At 49.1% G+C, this 19,434-nt stretch overlaps 1 protein-coding gene across 1 annotated transcript in view; it reads left to right on the top strand.

The window, feature by feature from the left end:
* The first annotated feature begins 974 nt into the window (after positions 1-974).
* The window catches only part of irak1 (interleukin-1 receptor-associated kinase 1), a 33,343-nt gene continuing 14,883 nt past the window's right edge, over positions 975-19,434 (top strand). The window contains exons 1-7 of the mRNA XM_059643195.1: positions 975-1,196; positions 10,469-10,642; positions 16,267-16,464; positions 17,054-17,151; positions 17,858-18,043; positions 18,828-18,892; positions 19,007-19,121. Of these exons, the coding sequence (XP_059499178.1) occupies positions 1,085-1,196; positions 10,469-10,642; positions 16,267-16,464; positions 17,054-17,151; positions 17,858-18,043; positions 18,828-18,892; positions 19,007-19,121 (948 nt within the window). The 5' untranslated portion in view covers positions 975-1,084. The remainder of the gene's footprint in view (positions 1,197-10,468; positions 10,643-16,266; positions 16,465-17,053; positions 17,152-17,857; positions 18,044-18,827; positions 18,893-19,006; positions 19,122-19,434) is intronic.

Raw genomic sequence — 19,434 nt, 5'->3', positions numbered from 1 at the left:
TGTTGGAGGGTCAGTGCTGAGGGAGCGACGCACTGTCGGAGGGTCAGTGCTGAGGGAGCGGGCACTGTCAGAGGGTCAGTGCTGATGGAATACTGCGCTGCTGAACTTCAAAATGCGGCGGAGCACTTCGAGTGTCTTTACTTTCAAGGCTGTGGACCGAGTGCTGACAGTGGGAGCGGACAAAGTTTAGGGTCAGCACAGAGTTGATGGGCCGAATGGTCTCTTTTGTCATGTATCGTTCTGAGATCTGCTCTGCAATTGGGCTCAAGACGGTCATTTTGTATTTATGAAGACTCCCAATCTCATTATAATAACATAATGAAAGTTTTAAACATCTTTCGGGTATTGGTATTTTTCTTGGGTCAAGGGTCAGGTTCATGCGAACTATCTGATTGAAGGGGCACCAGCCAATCGTCAACAGCGCGCTCTGTCCTTGAGCCAATCGCTGATAAAGGTGCGGGCACAAAGCCGTAAGTGGGATTAGAGTGACAGACTGTCGGACCAATCAAACCGCGAACTGGCCGTGGGCGGTGTCCGTTTGCCGAAATCGCGTTTGAGTGGAGGTGGGACAGAGCCGGCTCGTGATTGGGAAGGGGCGGAGAAGGAAGTAAGGGGGCATGGACTTCATTGAGCCCACAAACTCACCGGCCGACCAATCAACTCCAGCTGCATTCTGAGTGGCAGCGGGTTTGGTCAATGGGGAATAGGAATGCCTATGACGACGTGGCCGGATGGCCAATCGAATGGCAGGCACCGTGACGGGGGCGGTAACTTCTCGAGCTCCTCCTGGGCCGACCAATCCAGTTCGTGATTCCTCTCTGCGTGGCTGCAGTTTCGACCAATGGGAGCGAGGGACACGTGGGGTTATTTTATGTTTTTTTCGCTGTGTGGGGACGAATAGACGCGTTGGGCGCTGTCCGATTGGCGGGGCGGTCAGCCAATGGGAGGCGTCCAATCGGGCCCCGGGTCCCGAGGAGTGGCGGCGACGCCAGTCGCGGGTCTCGGCGTTGGAGGGTGAGGAGCTCTGTTTGGTTTCCATAGGAACGGGTTGCGGCCTAGACCGGCACGAACCAAAGACAGGACGATGTCCGAGTGGAGCTGGACCACTGAGTACGCTTACAAGCTGCCCGCCGCCACCATGTGCGAATTCTGCACGGTGATGGACTCGCTGGGCAGTGGCGACTGGAACCGCTTCGGTGAGAGACAGCGAGAGCGCGCACCCTTCTTCTTGATCAGTTAACGCGAGATTTGAGGATCCAGGGTAGCCATTCAACCCCTCGAACCCTGCTGCCCCATTCCAGTGGCTGATCAAGTGGAATTAGGTCGCCCACCTACCTTCAGCCCATTTTACTTGCTGAGCAACGATTTATCTATCTCGGTGCCCCGGGTGATAACTTCTTACGCTTTTCACTCTTATTCCTACATAGAGATGTACAGCATGGGAACAGACTGTCCCACTTGTCCATGCCTATCAGATATCCTAAATAAATCCAGCCCCACTTGCCAGCATTCGGCCCATAACCCTCTTAAACCCTTCCTATTCTGATGCCTTTTAAATGTTGTAATTGTACCAGCCTCCACACTTCCTCTGGTGGCTCATTCCATACACACACCACCCTCTTGTGTGAACAAGGTGCTCCTTAGATCCCTTTTAACTCTTTCCCCTCCCTCCTTTTAAACCTATGCCCCTATACTTGTCACCCTACCTATGCCCCTCATGATTTTATAAGCCTCTTTAAGGTCATCCCACAGCCTCCAACATTCTGGGAAATTAGCCCCAACCTATTCAGCCTGCCCCCTATAGATCAAACCCTCCAACCCTGGCAACATCTATGTAAATCTTATCTAATACCTTTCAAGTTTCACAACATCCTTTCTACAGCAGGGAGACCAGAATTGAACACAGTATTCCAAAAAGTGGCCTCACCAATGACCTGTACAGCCGCAACGTGATCTAGACTTGACAATTAAGATCTGAGTCTAATTCCGTTTCTGGCTGAATGGGTAGGTACTTGGCAAATGCAATACAATGAGGATAAAAGTGAGGCTATCCACTTTGGTCATAAAAGCAGATTATTGTCTGATTTGTGGCAGGTTGGGACAAGGTGTGCTGTTGGCGTGCGGTGCAGCAGGCCGTGAGGAAAGATAATGACATGCTGACTTTCATAACCAGAGAATTTGATCATCAGAGTAAGGATGTCTTGTTACAGGTATACAGGCATTGGTGAGACCACAACTTGAGTCTTGGTCTCTTAGTCTGAGGAAAGGCATTCTTGATATTGAGGGAGTTTGCGTGTTTTGAGAAGATTTGTAGCTCAGGTTGAATAGAAAGCAGGACATAACACCAGCGCTTCACCGGAGGCTCACTGATGATGTTACCTAGAATGGTGATGAAATGTCTGAAAACAAACCTTCCAGCTCAGCGAGCAAACTCACATCCAGATTGAGGGAGTTCAGCAAAGGTTCACCAGACTGATTCCCAGGGTGGCAGGACTGACGGATGAGGCAAAAAAAACTAGGTTAGCTGGGCTTGTACTTGCTGGAATTTAGAAGAATGAGAGGGGATATCATAGAAACATGTAAAACCCTGATGGGGCTGGACAGAATGTTAAGAATGTTCCTGATGATGGGTAAGTCCAGAGCAAGGAGTCACAGTCTGAGAGGGTAAGCTGTTCAGGACTGAGATGAGGAAGAATTTCTTCAGTCAGAGAGCTGTGAACCTGTGGAATTCTCTCCCACAGGAAGCTGTTGGGGCCAGTTAATTAGATACGTTCAGGAAGGAGCTGGATGTGGCCCTCATGGCTAAAGGGATCGGGGGTATGGGCAGAGGGTGGGAATGGGATACCGAAGTTGCATGATCAGCCGTGATCTTAGAGTGGTGGTTCAGGCTTGACGGGCTGAATGGCCTACTCCTGCACCTTTTGTTCCTATTTTTCTAATCCACTGAAAGAGAGTTCCAAACGTTGATCCTGAACAGATTAGGCTGTAATTCCCACCTTAAAACTAAAGAAGCTGTTCCTAGGTACATTAGTATCAGTGTTGGTGCTGTAATTGGTGATGTGAGAACTCTTCACTATACTCAGAGTAAATGCGACAATAAAGGCTGTTTTATTCTATGCCCCCACTTCTCAAATCTCCAACTACTGGTGAGGCCAGTTTTGGAATACTGTGATCAATTCTGGCCTCCTGGCTATAGGAAAGATGTGAAACTTGAAAGGGTGCAGAAAAGATTTACAAGGATTTTGGAGGGTTTGTGCTTTAGGGAGAGGCTGGGTCATTGGACTCTTGGTGGGAGGTGGGGAGGGAGCCTTAGAGGTTTTATAAAATCACGAGAGGTATGGATAGGGTGAACTGTTGAGGCCTTTTCCCCCAGGGTAGGGGAGCCTAAAACTTGGTGTAAATTTTTAAGGTGAGGGGAAAAGTTTAAAAGGGACCTAAGGAGCAATTGCTTCTGCAGAGTGTGGGGAGTATATGGAAAGAGCTACCAGAGGAAGTGGTGGAGGCTGGTACAGTTACTAAAGCCATCTGATTGGGTACGTGAGTAGGAAGGGTTTAGAGGGATATGGGCCAAATGCTGGCAAATGGGACTAGGTCACATTGGGAAATCTAGTCAGCACAGACAAGTTGGACCAAAACGTCTGTTTCCGTGCTGCACATCTGTCTTTAGTGGAATTTAGTTTACCTACTCAGAAATTGCTTTAAAAGCTCAGCTGGTTTGGCAGCATCTGTAGAGAGAGAGAGTTAATGTTTCATGCCCAGTGACCCTTCCCCCTTCAGATGGTTTTATATAGCTGTAGTGAAACTTCTGCATTCTTATACTCCAGTCCTCTGTGTATAAAGGTCACATCCCATTTGCGAAACCATAAATCACAAGAAAAGCTCAATAGATCTGGCAGCATCTGTGAAAGAAAAAATAGAGTTGACGCTTCAGGTCCGGTGACCCTTCATCAGAACTCTTGGTGGCTGGGAAAATGTCTTTTTTTAAATGCAGAAGATAGGAGTTGCGGGGAGGGGGCAAGGAGTAAATGATAGGTGGGGGATCGGACCTTAAGAGAGAAGAACAGTTGAACTGACGAGAGTGGGTGATGATCAGCCTGGGAGAAGGAACATCTATTAGTGACCAAAAATAGATTATGGGTTGTGTGTAATAGCCGGACATTTGTGGGAGTATGGGCAAGGAGATAGGAGAAGCTCAAGCCCTAAAATTGCTGAACTCCATAGTGAGTCCAGAATGTTGTAGGGTCCCCGAACAGAAAATGAGGTGCTGTTCTTCTAGCACGTGCTGAGCTTTGCTGGAGCACTGCAGCAAGCCGGACACAGAGCTGTTGGCCAAGGATTTATCACCTGTCTAGCTTTTTGTCGCCCTGGCTTGCTGGCAATAATCCTGCCTAACTTTTTCCCTTTGTCTTTCTGGGCTCTGTCTCTACGTATCCTTTCCACTCCCCTCTTCCTTGACTGACCCGCTGTCATCGAATTAATGCCACAGTTTCCTGGATGCTGAGAGTTCTGAGGGAGGACCGCTGGACTCAAAACTGTTTCTGTCTTCACATGCTACCAAACCTGAGTTTCTTCAGCAATTTTCTGGTTTTGTTTCAGATTTCCATAATCCATAATTCTTTGTCTTTATTTTGGCATCCAGTTAGCCATTTTGATTTATTTGCAGCTGTTTGTGGCTTTTTAAAGAGTCATACACCTTCAGTTTATCTCAAAAGGGCAGGAAGAAATTGAAGGAAAGTTTTTGTTATTTAATATTTTCTAGCTTCAGAAGTCCTAGCATGTCAATCAATTAATGTATATGTGCACAGTGTGATTCACATTCTGCAGTGGCTGGTGTGCGCCATAATCTATATATTTCTGATAATTTCAAATCTTAGATTTGTACACAGCAAATCTAGTCGCCAGGTCATCTCTGCATGTTGCGAGAAAGTACAAATATTCTTTCTCTGTAAATTTAATCTTTATGTCCTGTAATTAGGTGTGAAGTAATCTTGATTATTTCATAGATAATTGAACAATGTCATATGGTACGAATGAGTGTGAAACAATTATGTATGGAATTATCTTTATATATTGCAATTAGGTGTGAAATTACCTCTACGTATTTTGCATTTTATTGCCAGTGCAGCTGAGGCTTGATTTTTAAAGTTATTTAAATGAATCAGGACACATGAGAAGGCAGAAAATAGAGGGTTATGGATTATCTGCACACCAATCGGATTTGTTCAGAATAGCATCGTGGAGGGTTGAAGGGCCTGTGCCTGTACTGGACTACCCAGTGTAAGAATAATCTTGAATATTGTCCTGGTATTTTACATGCAAAATAGTCAAAATTGCGCCATGAACTTGTGTCACATTCCGTCATAAAGTCATGAAGACATACAGCACTGAAACAGGTTCTTCAGTCCAACTCCTCCATGCTGACCAGAGATCCTAAATTCATGTCTCAGTTGCCAGCATTTGGTCCGTACCCCTCTAAATCCTTCCTATTCGTGTATCCACCCAGATGCCTTTTATATGTTCTAATTAAACCAGCCCCCACCACTTCCTCTGGCAGCTTGTTCCATATATGCACCACCCTCTGTGTGAAAGTGTTCTCCTTTATGCCCCTTTTAAACCTTTTCCCCTCACTGTCATTATGAAAAATACTTTGTGGTAATGTAAATATGGTGTGATGTTTCATGTAAGTGTAAGAATTACAAGAATTGCCTGATCAATAAGAAGTAAGAACAAGAGTCAGCCATTCTGCCCCTCCACCCTGCTTACCATTCAATAGGATTGTGGCTGATCCAGCATTCCTCATATCAACTTTTTCTGCCCTTTCCCTGTAACCCTTATTCAAGAATCTATCTTAGTCTCAACTATACACAAGGACTGTGACTCCACAGCTCTCTTTGGTAAGGAGTTCCAAACACACTCAGCCCTCCTGAGAAGAAATTCCTCCTCGTCTCAGTCTTAAATTGGTGCCCCTTTATTCTGAGATTGAGCCCTCTTGTCTTCTACTTTCTTGTGAGATGGAAAACATTCTCAGCATTGACACTGTCAAGTCCCTTAAGAATCAGATATGTTTCAGTGAGATCACCTCTCATGCTTCTAAACTCCAGTGAGTACAGCCCCAAATTATTTAACTTTCACTCGTAAGGCAGTCCCTCCAAACCAGGGATCATCTAGTGAACTTTCTGGACTGCCTCCAATGAAATGGTATTATTTCATTAGAGGACCAAAACTGTGCTCCCTACTCCAGATGTTGTCTGTCCAACTCCTCGTACAGTTGTAAACACTTTGCTACTGTTATACTCCAACCCCTCTAAAACAAGGGCCAACATTCCATTAGCCTTCCCGATTCCCTGCTGTACCTGTCTGCTAGCTTTCCGTGTTTTGTGAACTGGTTTCCCACCCACCCACACCCCCTGCCAAGTCCCTTTGTGTGGAAGCTTTCTACAATCTTTCTCCATTGAAATAATACCCAGGACAGGACAGATTAAATCTAGAGAAAGCCGGAGGGGTTTGGGGGAGGACGAAAAGAAATGGAGGAGCACGCCACTTGGCTGATGGATGAGGAGCAATGATTTTGCATGAACAGTTTGTGAATCTTTGGAATTCTTGACCTCAGAGGGCTGTGGCATCTGTCTTTTTGAAAATGTTTAAAATAGAGATGGAAAGATTTCTTCTGGTTACCAGAATGGCACCGAAGGATGGGCTGGGTAAAAGGCAAGACAGTGTTTGAGTGGTTACGGGGATATGACTCAAATGCTGGCACATGCTGACTGGATTAATTTAGGACATCTGGTCAACATGGATGTGTTGTACTGAATGGTCTGTTTCTTGTGCTGTATGACCTAATCCTCCTGACAGGCTGAGCAGGCAGGAATTACTGAATGACCTACTCTTGGCCCATTGCGGAAGGGGCTTGCCATAGTGCGATCCTGCAACGTATTACTGCCATGATCTGCATTTGTTGGAGACTACAGGACAGGGTCACTTTGTACGCTCACCAAACTGGCCAGTTCATGACAAGCTGACTTCCCAGCCCTGTCACACCAGCTACCCGAAAACCGACTGAGTGCTGCACCACCTGTAGCCCATCACAACTGCCTGGTCTCCGGTGGTGACTCGTGACTCCAGACCCACCACAACGTGCTAGCTGTTCCCTGTCCTTGGGGAATAGAGCACAGGCAAGAAATGCTGGCCTAGACAGATGCCTACAAAGCCACAAACATGTAAACGTGGCCTGCTTACAAATGTTGTGTAATGAACCTGTCAACATGCCCAGATCCATCTGTACCTCCAAGCTCTGCAATCATATAGGAATACAATATGATAAAAGCCCTTCAGCCCATCGATGCTGTACTGCTGAAAGCACACCACGAGCCACACTAGGCTCAAAGGCTTGGTGATACTCCATGGGCTCATCCAAATACATTTTTAAAGGTTAAATAAAACCTGACAGGACTGTGGATGCTGTAAATGAGGAATAAACACTGAAATTGCTAGAAAAGCTCAGCAGGCCTGGCAGCATCTGTGAAGAGAAATCAGAGTTAACATTTTGGATCCGGTGACCCTTCCTTGGAATCAGCTCTGAAACATTGACTCTGATTTCGCTTCACAGATGCTGCCAGACCTACTGAGCTTTTCCAGCAATTTTGGTGTTTGTTACTTTTAAATGTTGTGAGGTTTCCTGCCTCATCAACCCTCCCTGGTAGTACGTCATGCCCCCCCCCCCCTCCCCCCCCCGGGCGAGAAAGCTGTTCTACAGAACCTATCTAAACCCCTTCCCTTTGACGTTACCCCTTGTTATTCACCCTCCAGAGAACGGCTACTTTCCAATCCATGCCCCTCGTCATCCAGTACACCTCCATCCGGTCCCTGCTGTACATTTTATTTTTAAAAATAATATACTGCTTTTCTGTTCATCCTGGATAAGTTTACATTTTCCCATGATATAATCCATCTGCTCACCCTCAAGCTGTTTCTGTGCCACTATAGATACTATGTCCTCTTTGCAATATACTTTCCTCCCTACCTTTGTATCATAAACAGATATAATAGCCATAATTCACGTTCATTCTTGTAGGTAATTAATAAAGATTGAGAGTAGCTGGGGCATCAGCATGAGTCTCCTGTGGCACAGCACCCATTCCATCTTGTCAGCCCGGGAGTGACTCATTTCAGGCTAATCTCTATTTCCTGCCAACTAACCAACCCTCCGCTCGGTTTAATACGCTACAACGTACACCATGCACTCTTAATTCGTGTAGTTCCCTTCGATGTGGCCCCCCCTCCCCCCCGAGTCAGCTTGTAACAGATAAAAGTATCAGAAACGTACAGCAGGTTTAGCAAGAGGCTGATGTGTGCTTTGACATAACGCCTAACACTTTCTCTGTAACAGTGATTCGTTCCCAAAAATCAGTTTGGAAACAGACCCTCCGACCCAACAAGCCCACACTGATGCCCCACCCCCAACGCCAGTGTGATGAGTCAGCAGATACCATTACACTGCGCGTGCAGATTTAAAGAGAGGATGTGATGTTCGGAAGCCATCACCAGGCCCTTTGCCCTGATGAGTTACAATGGTGCCCCCTCCAACCTGCTCTGTGCCCCATGTGGCCTCCTGAGGTTGCTTTAATGTTAACGGCTGATTTAAATCACTGTGTCTGTATATTTGTGTGCGCGTGCGCCCGTCAGGCCTGCTGTGAATGTGGTGCATGTTATTCAGTCATGTGGAGAGCTTGTGGTAAAACAAGGTAAACCTCACCTCTTCAACTGGTAGTGGTGATTGTAATCTGATCAGATAAGTGCTTACGGTGCAGACCTCCCCAGTGACGACTCCGCGCAGCGGCATGGAGCTGGTGTGATGCAAACTCCGAGGCCCCTGCTTCGCAATCTCGTTGACTCCATTGCTGAGCTGTAAGCTTGCAGGAAGCAGGTTTGGCATCTCTGGGTTAGCAGAGTAGGGCAGGAGTTTGGGCATCCTTGTTACCATCTGACGATAGACCATGCTTACGCACATATTGGCAAAGCAAATTAGGGAGGGGCTCGTACACTTAATAGTAAGGTCCTGGGTGAGTTTTGCCAAACCTTAGGGTCCACAGTTCCTTGAAGGTGGAGTCGCAGCTAGCCAGGGTAGTGAAGGTGAACTCCTCCCGGTTAACTCTCCTTCAGCAGAGGCAGTTTTAAACTTCCCTTCTGTGTGAGCCCTCTGACAGGGTCCTTCCACAATTCTCATGGCCGCAACACTCTCATTTCTACTAACTGGAAGACTTTCACCCCAAACTCTCCTGGTTTAGGTTAGATTACCTACGGTGTGAACTCAAACGCTTGGGCTGTGACACCTGCTTGTTTGGTCACGGTGGTGGGGTGGGTGGCAAAGCGTGCGAAGCTGTCAGAATTTCAAGTGACCTGGAGTTTCTGGAAAGTGGAATGCGCAAGAGCGCGGTGGCATAGTTGAGTGCAGGGGTAATGAGGGCACGCCTAAGAGCTTAAGCAGCAGATGGGCTGGAGAATTTGGCAGTGTGGTGTTTCGGAGCTGGGAGCCAGTAACCTTGGTGCAGGTTGGCAACTGAGGCTCAACGCAGAATGGGCTCAGACTTCAGCACGTTACCAGGGATGAGTGAAAGTGTCTAGGAAAACAAATTTTGGAGAGAAGGTGAAATGGTGTCACTGCAGTCAGGGAGCAGTGAGACTGATTCTGTGTGTAAATCTGCTGTGAGAAACAAACATCAAAAAACTATATAAAGCCAAGGGAGGTTGGAGATGGGGAAGCTTGGTTTGTGCAAGCCCAAGTCCAGCTGCATAATGGCTCTGTGCTGTTATTTGTGGGTGTGTTCTGTCCCGAGGTGGGTTTTTTGTTTCATTGTTAAACCACTCGGATGTAGCCCACTCCTTATCTGCATGAGAATTCTTGTTGGGAATTTGAACCAGAGCTGACCTTTCCTCCTTACTCCGACACTCCCTTCCCCACTGTGAGAAGCTGTCCTGCAGCACACTGGCTGGTGAACACACGAAAAGGATAAATTAGAACCTGCTTCTGACCCAGCCCCTGCCTGCAGCCCCAGGAGTGTTTTACAGCAGTGTAATAATTGCTGTTCAGTTAGCAGCTTACGGAGCGATCGTTAATGCTGCCACTTTTTTTGCATTAAGTAGTTTAGAACAGCCGTATACTTTGTTTTTTACTTAATGTCTACATTAAGTGGTCGGGGTGTAACGTGGGAATTCATCAAGCAATTGAACAGCCTATAGCAAGGCTTCCTGATGCTACGATGCGATAGTGAGCAGAGAATCATTTAGAGCTGTTTTCGGGGGCAGGTGGGGGTGATGTGTTTGGTCCTGCCCTTTCAGCAAGTCCTGCACAGTCTCTGAGCAAGATGAGGGAGCCTGATAATTGGCCGCTGAGCTGTACAGTTAGGTTGTAAAAAGGGATTGATTTGTTTTTTGTTTTCTGTTTTCCACCATACTGCATACCCCACCCCAGCTTCCTCCCTTGTCAGTGATGTGACTGAACTTCGATTGCTGGAGAGCAGAGGGGAACGCGGCCGGACACAGAACGTCATGTGGTACTGGATGAACCGTAATGGGACTGTGGGACAGCTGCTGCACGTTCTCACCAGTCTAAACCTCTGCCGAGCCAGGGACATTATCCTGTCAGGTATGTTCCCCATTACCCCTCAGCTGTTACTCATCAGGGCGTATTTAGTGGGATATGGCTCTCTGTGCGCCATTCCCCTGTTTGTTCAGCCGGGGGACGGCTCTCTGTGGGCTGATTATTTGCCTGCAGTTGCTGCATTCTTGTTCTTCTGCCTTTGCAAAGGCAGCATTGGAGCAGGAGGAGGCCTTTCAGCCCCTTGACTGTGGTCTACCATTGGAGTAGATCAAAGCCAATCTTCCTCCTCAATGTCATTTTATTAAAGTGCTTCATTGCCTTCTGTTTTATCCGTTCATACAAGTTAAACTCAGTCACTGCTCTTCACAACTAAGACTCTTCCTGTGCACGTGAGGAACGCCCAAACACATGGTTGTTTGTTTCTGCTGTGAATGTTTTCCTGGTACAGGTTACCAGCACGAGGGGGCCTGTATCTGCGTCTAACTCTCCTGCACTCACCAACAGCCACATGTCTCAGAAATCATTAACCAGCCTGTTTGGCTGTGTTGATGGTGGAGAGTAGGCTCTGGAGTGGGGTCGGGCTTGAATGATGGGACATTACACTGCGCCACGCGCTCTCCCTTCCTTAAAAGCCCAACACACACAACTGGCATTCGCTGTGTCGCCTTGGAAATGCATTGCCATCCAGGGGCATGGTCCCATCTCGTTGAGATGCTCCTCCAGTAGGTTCGTGGCTTTGGGGATTATAATGCGGTGAGACAGCTTTGCAAAGCGTTGGGAGCTCACCAACCCTTTCTGTTGGTTCTGGCGAGCTGCCAGGGGCTGACAAACTCGTCAAACAGCCTGAGGTTTCCTTTCAAGTTGGCCGCCTGGTTTCGTCTCCAGGCTGAGCCAGCCTCTGTCGTCCAACATTACGTCAGCGATTTGGGCCAGCTGGAGATTTCTGACTCAGACATCGTGTATCTGCTGGAGCTAATCATGTGTCCCAGTCGTGTCTGTGTTTCCACCAGCCTGCTCAGACATGTCATGGCGCAGGTGGGAAGCAAACGCCTGGTCTGCAGGTAGGTCAATGCCAGCACGCCACAAGAGCGCTCTCAAGTTTCCTTTATAAACATGGGCTGTTAAGTGGCAAGTAACATTCAGGCGTCCCCAGTGTCAGGCCGCCAAAGCTCCCCTGAGAGAGAATCTAAGGACTGCACCCTTGCCACAGGCTGTTACCTCAATAGGACTGGGGTGTGGGTCTTGCTGCATTTGTGTAGAGCCTTGGTGTGGCCGCACCTGAAGTAGCAGCTGCTGTTTTAGCTCCCTTTTGTTTTCTTTATTCATTCACAGGATGAGGACGTCGCTGACCAGGCAGCTTTTATTGCCCATCCCTAATTTTTCCGAGGGTGGAGGTAGCTATTACGAGGGGGCTTAGTTTTAAAGTGATTGGAGGTAGATCTAGTGGAAACAACCAAAGGTAGGCTCCTTACTCCGAGTGGCCAGGGCTGGAGAGGGTCGACGGGCATTTAAGCTGCTATGGATGATAGTATAAAGTAGGGGTGGAGGTTAGATATCTCTTAGGATTAGGGTAAAGGTTCGGCACAACATTGTGGGCCGAAGGGCCTGCACTGTGCTGTGTTCCTCATTGCCCGGAGGGCATTTCTAAGTTAATCACATTGCTGCAGGCCTGGAGACCAGACCAGGTAAGGATGGCAGGTTCCTTCCCTAAAGGACATCAGTGAATCAGATGGGTTTTTCCCCTGACAATTGACAAATCAGACTCATAATTCCAGGTATTTATTGAATTCCGGTTCCACCATCTGCTGTGGTGGGATTTGAACTCTGAATGCTGTCTAGGTCCCTGGATTAACAGTCCAATGATAATACCGCTAGGCCATCGCTTCCCCTTACATAAGGAAGGGTTTGCATTCCCTCTATCGCATATCACCAGACTGTGCTACAGCTGAGATGAGAGAGACTGCGTTTCAGTTCTCTATAGAAGTTAGAAAACTGAGAGGCCTCTCATTGAAGAGCGCAAGATTCTCGGCCTGCCAGGGTAGATTCACAAGGATCTTTACCTGGCTTGGAGTGGATATAATCTGGAGCCAGGGGAGGTGGGAGTGGTGGGGGACAGTCTCTGAATAAGAGATCAGCTATGTTAGACTGGGGTGGGAACCCTCTGCCACAGTGACTCAGTTATTGAGCGCGTTTCAGTCAGAGATCGAGAGATTTCAACGAGTGCAGAGTTGAGATAAATGATCTGGTTGAACGGTGGAGCAGGTTTGAGGGGGCGAACTTGCCTCGCCCTCCCTCAGCGTGGACCAGGGACAGAGCAAGAAGTTTCAAAGCTCTTTTGTGACCAGTTATCCTGCCTGCGAATTCCTCGGTCAGTGCCTGTGGGCCTGCAGAGGACAGAACGAAGCCAAGCCTTCGATCAGCTCCGGTGGGTCTGTGACTGTGACCATGTGTTTCGGAGGAATGTGAAATCCCTGTCAGTTTCTTTCGCTCAGAGATGACGAACTGTGCACCCTACTGTTAATGCAGAAAAGATTTGTCACCAGTCCCTTCACTTCTTGTAATTGTCTTTTACCTTCTCCACTAGGAATGTCGAGACTGGTGGATTTGTTGCCTCTCCCTAATCATCCCTTGAGCTGTGCAGCTTTTGAAAAGGTCACTTCAGAGTGTGGTCAGGAGTTGATCTGAATTGTCCTAGCCCCCTCCTGACCTGGACTAATCCCTGTTAGAGCTGGAGCAGACGGGGGTGCCTGGCATTGACACCTGTGTGTTTTGCAAAATGACAGTGGTGGATTGGAAGGAGTTCCATGCCAGCCATCTCCCACCGCCGCCCCCCCCCCCCCCCCAACTAAAAAAAAACCCGAGCTTACTGCTGCTGTGACAGAATCACTCCTGTCAGCAATTGCATTTCGGGTTTTCCCCCACCCTCTGGAGAATCTTTAGAAAGACATCTGTTTTATCAAGAACTTGCGTAGGGCTTCCCCTGTGGTTGACAGAGCTGCAGCAGAGAGACCTCGTGTGTGTTTGAAGCAGCCAGGCCTCTCTTTAATTTTACTTCTCCTTGGGTTTCTCCAAAGGCCCCCCTCCCCACCTTTAAAAGAGGCAGCTCTCATTCCTTTGTGGGAGGAGGGCATTGCTACAACACGTGTATTTGGAGCACAGGAGGTTGAGAGGTGACCTTACAGAAGTTTGTAAGATAATCAGGGGTGTACATAAGGTGAATGGCAGGTGGCTTTTCCCTGGGGTTAGGGATTTCCAGACTTGGGGAGCAATTTTTTAATGGGAGAGGAGAGCGATTTTTTTTTTAAAGAATAAGAGGTTTGTTTGGGGAACGAATTTCCTGAAGAAGTGGTGGATGTGGTTACAGTTACATTTATGGATAAGCACATGAATGGGAAAGATTAGGCAGGACAATGACGAGGAGCAGAATGGTGGGATGAGTTTAGTTTGGTGTGGACTGGTTGGACAAAAGGGTCCGTTTCCTTGCTGTATGCCTCAGTTACTGGAATGAGTGGAGGCTGATGGATTGTCGATATTCCTCCTCTCCCCCCCCCCCCCCCCCCCCCCCCCCCCCGAAAGTGACTCTAATAATTATTGTTCAAATCAACATGTCCCAGCCTGTCCCTTTTAGAGATGCCCAGCTACGGATGAGATTCAGACAAAGTGTTAGTGCAAGTCTGGCAGCATTGGTGGGCAGCGTAACACTCGGGTCAGCAAGAGGAAAAAGAAAATAAACAGTCACATCCGGCCTGAAACATCCACTGTTGTCTTCCTCTGTTTTGCCCAGCACTTCATACCCGGTCTGCAGAGCTTTGCTTCAGCAAATTCCTGACCGAGTGCCAGTTTGGGGAGGGAGGGATGTGGCTGGAGTTTGTAAAAGCAGGGCGGTCACACCGGAGCTGAGCAGGGTTCTGGTTAGGGTAGTGTTTACTGTTCCAGTCACCACGCCGTAGGAAGGATGTGATTGCACTGGACGTAGCTCAGAGCAGCTTCGCCAGGATGTTGCCCTGGGCTGGGACAGCTTTTCTCAGTGATGGGAGAGAGACTGGATAAGTTCAGGTTGTGGAGCAGAGCGGAGCAAGGCCGGGAGAGCTGGAGATTTGATGGAGGTGTGTAAGGGACGTGGACAGGTTTGGGTAGAAAGTAGCTGCCACCTTTAGTCAAGGGAGCACTAACGAAGACACTGAAAGTGAAAGGCCGGAGGGAGTATTCCACTTGGGGGGTGGGGGTGGCCCTGGAATGTGCTACCTGGGAGGGGAGATGATCAGGAAACCTCACTACCTTTTTCCAAAAAACAAGTCCTTTGAGCCAATGAAGCGTCATAATGTTCCAGGCCGTGCCGAGTGTGGGGAAAGTGGGACTGGTATGGGCAGTGGCGGTAAGGTACAGCATTGACGGGCCGAAAGGCCTCGTTTGTACAGTACAATTGCCAGCTCCAGGCCAAGTACCTGTTTGGGGCTGGGGGTGTTGTGAGCAGTTGGAGGAGGATGGGACATGAGGACTCCAAAGGAATTGTCCGTCCCAAACGCAGAATTGAAACGACAAGGACCTGCTTGTCTCGATGCACTTCCCTTCCTGTCTGGGCTGCATAACTGCACAGTCACCTTGGACTCCCGGACGTCTCCCTCCCCACCACGCCCTGATCTGATTCTGGTTTTGACTTGCTCAGCTTCCTCGTGCCTGTCGACACTCCTGCTCTGCTGTTGGTCTGCGGGGGTGGGAAATGTGTCACAGTATAGCCTGTACCCTTTTCACTGGGGGCTGGATTACAACCCAGAGCGGCTGCGAAGGCCAAAGGTTGGCCACTGTAACGTAGAGGAGCCCCTACCTCTGCTTCCTTGTTATCCCCCCCAACCCCAGCTTTCCCTTTTGCTGCCCCCCTCACTCTTGCTCAACCTCCACTGTAGAAGTTTCAACCTAGAACTCTGGTGTTTTAACTGTTTTTAACTTGGGCGTGTGTTCGGTGTTTGCTGACCTCTTGGTAGTGTTTCGCTCGCAGTGATAACTTGCAGGGGAGGGCGTGTCGGTGCCCAGTTAGTCTGATTCTAGTGGTGCAGCAGTTCAAGGTGGCAGCAGCATCTTGTGTGAGGTGGGGGGCAGGGGGTGAGGTTTCAGGATTTTTTGACCCTGCGATAGTGAAGGAATGGCTGAAACTAACCTGAGCCCGCCATTATGTCTGTGTCCTCGGGACTCGAAGCCGAGTTTGTGAAGCGCCTGTTGCGAAGTTGTTCAGTGCGGATGACGGGTTTGATCCTTTTGACCAACTCAAAATACAGCCTGTGGCCCCCACACTTCCACATTCATGCCAGCCCTTCAACTTGTTAAATCTGACCTCTTTGACTGTGCTGTACGTCTGTGGATTTGGGTAGAGGGGATGGGGTGCGATAGGCTTGGTCATTCTAGGCCGTATGGTCAAAACTTGGTGCTGGGTAAATTAATTGGAATCAATTTCAAGAGACAGGCTTGATGGTGAGTTTCAAGTTTACTTAGAAACCATGGGCTGCATGTCCTCTTTCTGTACCATGACTTGACTGAATTTGCGTCCATGGCTCAGGGTGGGTGGGATCGCACTTTGTTCTGTCCTGCTCCAGGAACGGGCCTGGTGTTGTGATTGTACAACATATCCATGGCTTGTGGTCATGCTGTTAGCCTGATGCCTCTGTGTGCCACAGGGAGGCCGACTGTGAGTTCGCTGCCTCTTCCGCCGCTGCCTCCCAGCGTGGCGCCCCCCAGGATGGACCGGTACACCCAGAGACGGCCCCCAGAGCCATTACCGGGGCCTAGCCGTGCGCCGAGCAACTGGTCAGACCCTAGGAAGAGCCAGCACTGTAGCTTGAGCAAACAAGAGACAATGACCATCAACACACCCCGTGAGTAGACAGTATGTCGATTTGGTTGGGGGTGGGGGGTTGGGGATTGTGGTGGGAGGGAGGGAGAGTGTGTTGAAATGCGATTCGTGTGTCAATCGAGCGGGGGAGGGAGGGAGTGAGCGTTGAAGGTGGGGCTATAGCATGTTGATCGAGCAGACAGGGGCTTGCCCTGTCCTGAGTGATGTTGGGCTTCTCGAGTGTCGTTAGAGCTGCCCCCATCCAAGGCAAATGGGAGGTATTCCATCACCCTCTTGACTTGTGCCTGAGACAGGCTGTGTGTGGGGTGGGGGGGTTAGAGTCAGGAGGGTTGTGCAGGATTCTCAGCCTCTGATCTGCTCTGGTAGATACAATATTGATGTCGGGCAGAGTCCAATTTATATTCTAGCCAATGGTAACCCCCAAGATGTCGATCATGAGGGATTCAGTGATGGTAACACCATTTGCTTCTTAACCTGGGGAGTGGTACTGTTGTGTCGCAGGGCAGAATGTTATACTGAAGCCTCTCTCTCTTCCTTTTATTTCCTTTCCCCTGCCTCCCTCCCCGCCCCCCCGCCCCCCCCCCCCCCCCCCCCCCCCCCCCCCCACCCAGTGCCGAAACCGGTGTTACCACGTCCGCCCACACCTCCCAACAGCTTGCTTACGGACGTCAGCCAGTCCAGTTTCACTAGAAAGGACAGTTTGAACAAGGTAATGGGGATCCTTCCACTCTCTCAACTTACAAAGGATAGGGCCCAGGTAAGGGAAGCGTTGAAGAAAGCCAGCAGAGACTTGTCTGACAAAAGCAACGGTGCTGGAACCCTGGGAATGCCATTCAGCTGATCAGCATTTTGTCAGTGCCTTTGTCGCTGCGAGGGAATGCAGGAGCCCCCTCTGGCCAGCCCAGCATCTGTTGTCTGACCTTAGTCACCCTTGAGCTCAGTGCCTTGTTTGGGCCACCTCTTGAGGGGCAGCCATGTGACAGTCAGTCAGTGTTGCTGTGTGAGGATAGGTGCTTGGACCTGGTGAGGCTAATGCTCTTACCTGAATAGGTGCAAAAATGAACTGGCTGAAAGCAGCCTGATAAGCTCAACATTATCTCAGTCTATCCTGCAGATTTGCCCTCTGACCGTAGTCACCATTAATGACACTGGCTTTTGATTCCACATTTTTGTGAATTGAATTTAAACTCCAGCTGCGAAGGTGCGACCCTCCCAATCTCCAGCCTCCACGGCCCTCTGTTAGTTTGTCCTGATATGCTTGTATTTTCAGTCCTCTCTTTCAACGCCTTTCTTTTCAGTGAGATTGAATCGAATGTCGAAACAGGGTCAAGTGTTTCTGGGGAAATTTATCAGATCACACATGTAATATGTACTTCCCTTTTTATTTTGTTTCCGCTCTGCCTCGCTCCTCCCAGGTGCCTGCTTCATGTTCAATGCCCTCCTCTGCCATGACCAAGCCCGTGTTCTCTTGGCCGCTCCACGAGCTCAGAGCTGGTACCTGTAACTTTGCAGACAGGCGGAAGATAGGTGAAGGAGGGTTCGGCTGTGTGTACCGGGCATCGATGCGCCACACAGAGTATGCCGTGAAGAGACTGAAGGAGGCAAGCTGCATTTTGTTTCTGCTGTTGAGTGACCTTTGGTTGTTGTTGGGTCTGGCTGCGTTCCCGGTCTGTGTAATGAATCCCAGGAGGTGAATTCCCTCTGTACACACCTTTTGTCACACAGTGGCTAATGGTTAGGGGTAGGCAGTACCTCTGCGCTGATGTGACAGAAGACCCACTAGTAATAGGAGGTCTTTTCAAACAGAAATGGAAGAACCAGGTGGATGAGGAGTGGGGCATTTGGCTGCTATGCCATTCAAGTTGGTTATGTCTGATCTTGGACTTCAATTCCATTCTTCTGTATCCAATTCCATTCCATTCCATTCCATCCCACACTATCCCTGTAAACCCACACTTAATACAGTTAACCCACCTAGCCTGCAGACTACAGGGCTATTTTAGCGTGACCAGTCACCCTAACCTTCTCTTCCCTGGACTGTGGGATGAAACCAGAACACCCGGAGGAGACCCTGGAGCTGTGAGACAGCAGTGCCGCCATTGTACTGCTGTGTTCTTTTGTATCAAAGTGCCTCACCGCTCCTTTCTCCACATTGAACTTGATTTGACATCAATTTGCTCACTCCACCAATGTGTCCTTTTAAAGTTTGAATCTTAATCTGCCAGTGTAATTGTTCACGCACAGTATGTCAAGGCAGGGTTTTTGATATTTGAGGGGCGAAAGGTTACTGGGATTGGGTTGTAACCAGGTCTCCGATTCTCTGAGTGAATGGTGGTGGTGCTGCTCGATCTGAATCTGCTCCCCCTCCCCCTCTGTATCTTGTAGGATTCTGATTTGGATTGGAAGACTGTAAGAGCGAGTTTTCACACAGAACTGGAGAAGCTGTACCAGTAAGTGCAGGGGTGGGGGCGCTGGGGCGCCGTAGTGTGCGTTTCTCCTACCGGGTCTGCTCTCGCGCAGGCTCTGACCCAGCCCCGTCAGTCACACTGTTCTTGCCTGCTCAGGTACCGACACCCAAACATCGTGGATTTGGCTGGCGGCTGTGTGCAGGATGGTGTGTACTGCCTGGTGTATGTTTACATGCCCAACGGATCGCTGCAGGACCGTCTGCAGTGCCAGGTATGGAGTGGGGCTTTGGGCTCCATGGTGCAGGATCTGCCCCCTTTATTTTTCTTGTGTTTTTGGCTTTTTGCCACGGACCGTGATGGGTAATTTTTACCGTTCGGTTAGCGAGGTCGCTCCTGCTCATTAGTGTCATAATTCATCTGCTTTAAGGATATTGTCCTTGACTGTGCAGTGCCTTGGCTGCTATTCATGTGGGTGCCACCCACAAGGCCAGCATTTGTTGCCCGTCCCGAACTGCCCTCGAGCAGAGTGGCTGACTTGGGGCCCCATTGTGCTAAGAGATAGGCCCAGCGCTATCTGCCTGTGG

Source organism: Stegostoma tigrinum, chromosome 49, assembly GCF_030684315.1.
Source record: "Stegostoma tigrinum isolate sSteTig4 chromosome 49, sSteTig4.hap1, whole genome shotgun sequence".
Lineage (NCBI taxonomy): Eukaryota > Metazoa > Chordata > Chondrichthyes > Orectolobiformes > Stegostomatidae > Stegostoma > Stegostoma tigrinum.
The sequence above is the reverse complement of the archived record's forward strand: the minus strand, read 5'-3'. Positions and strand labels throughout refer to the sequence as shown.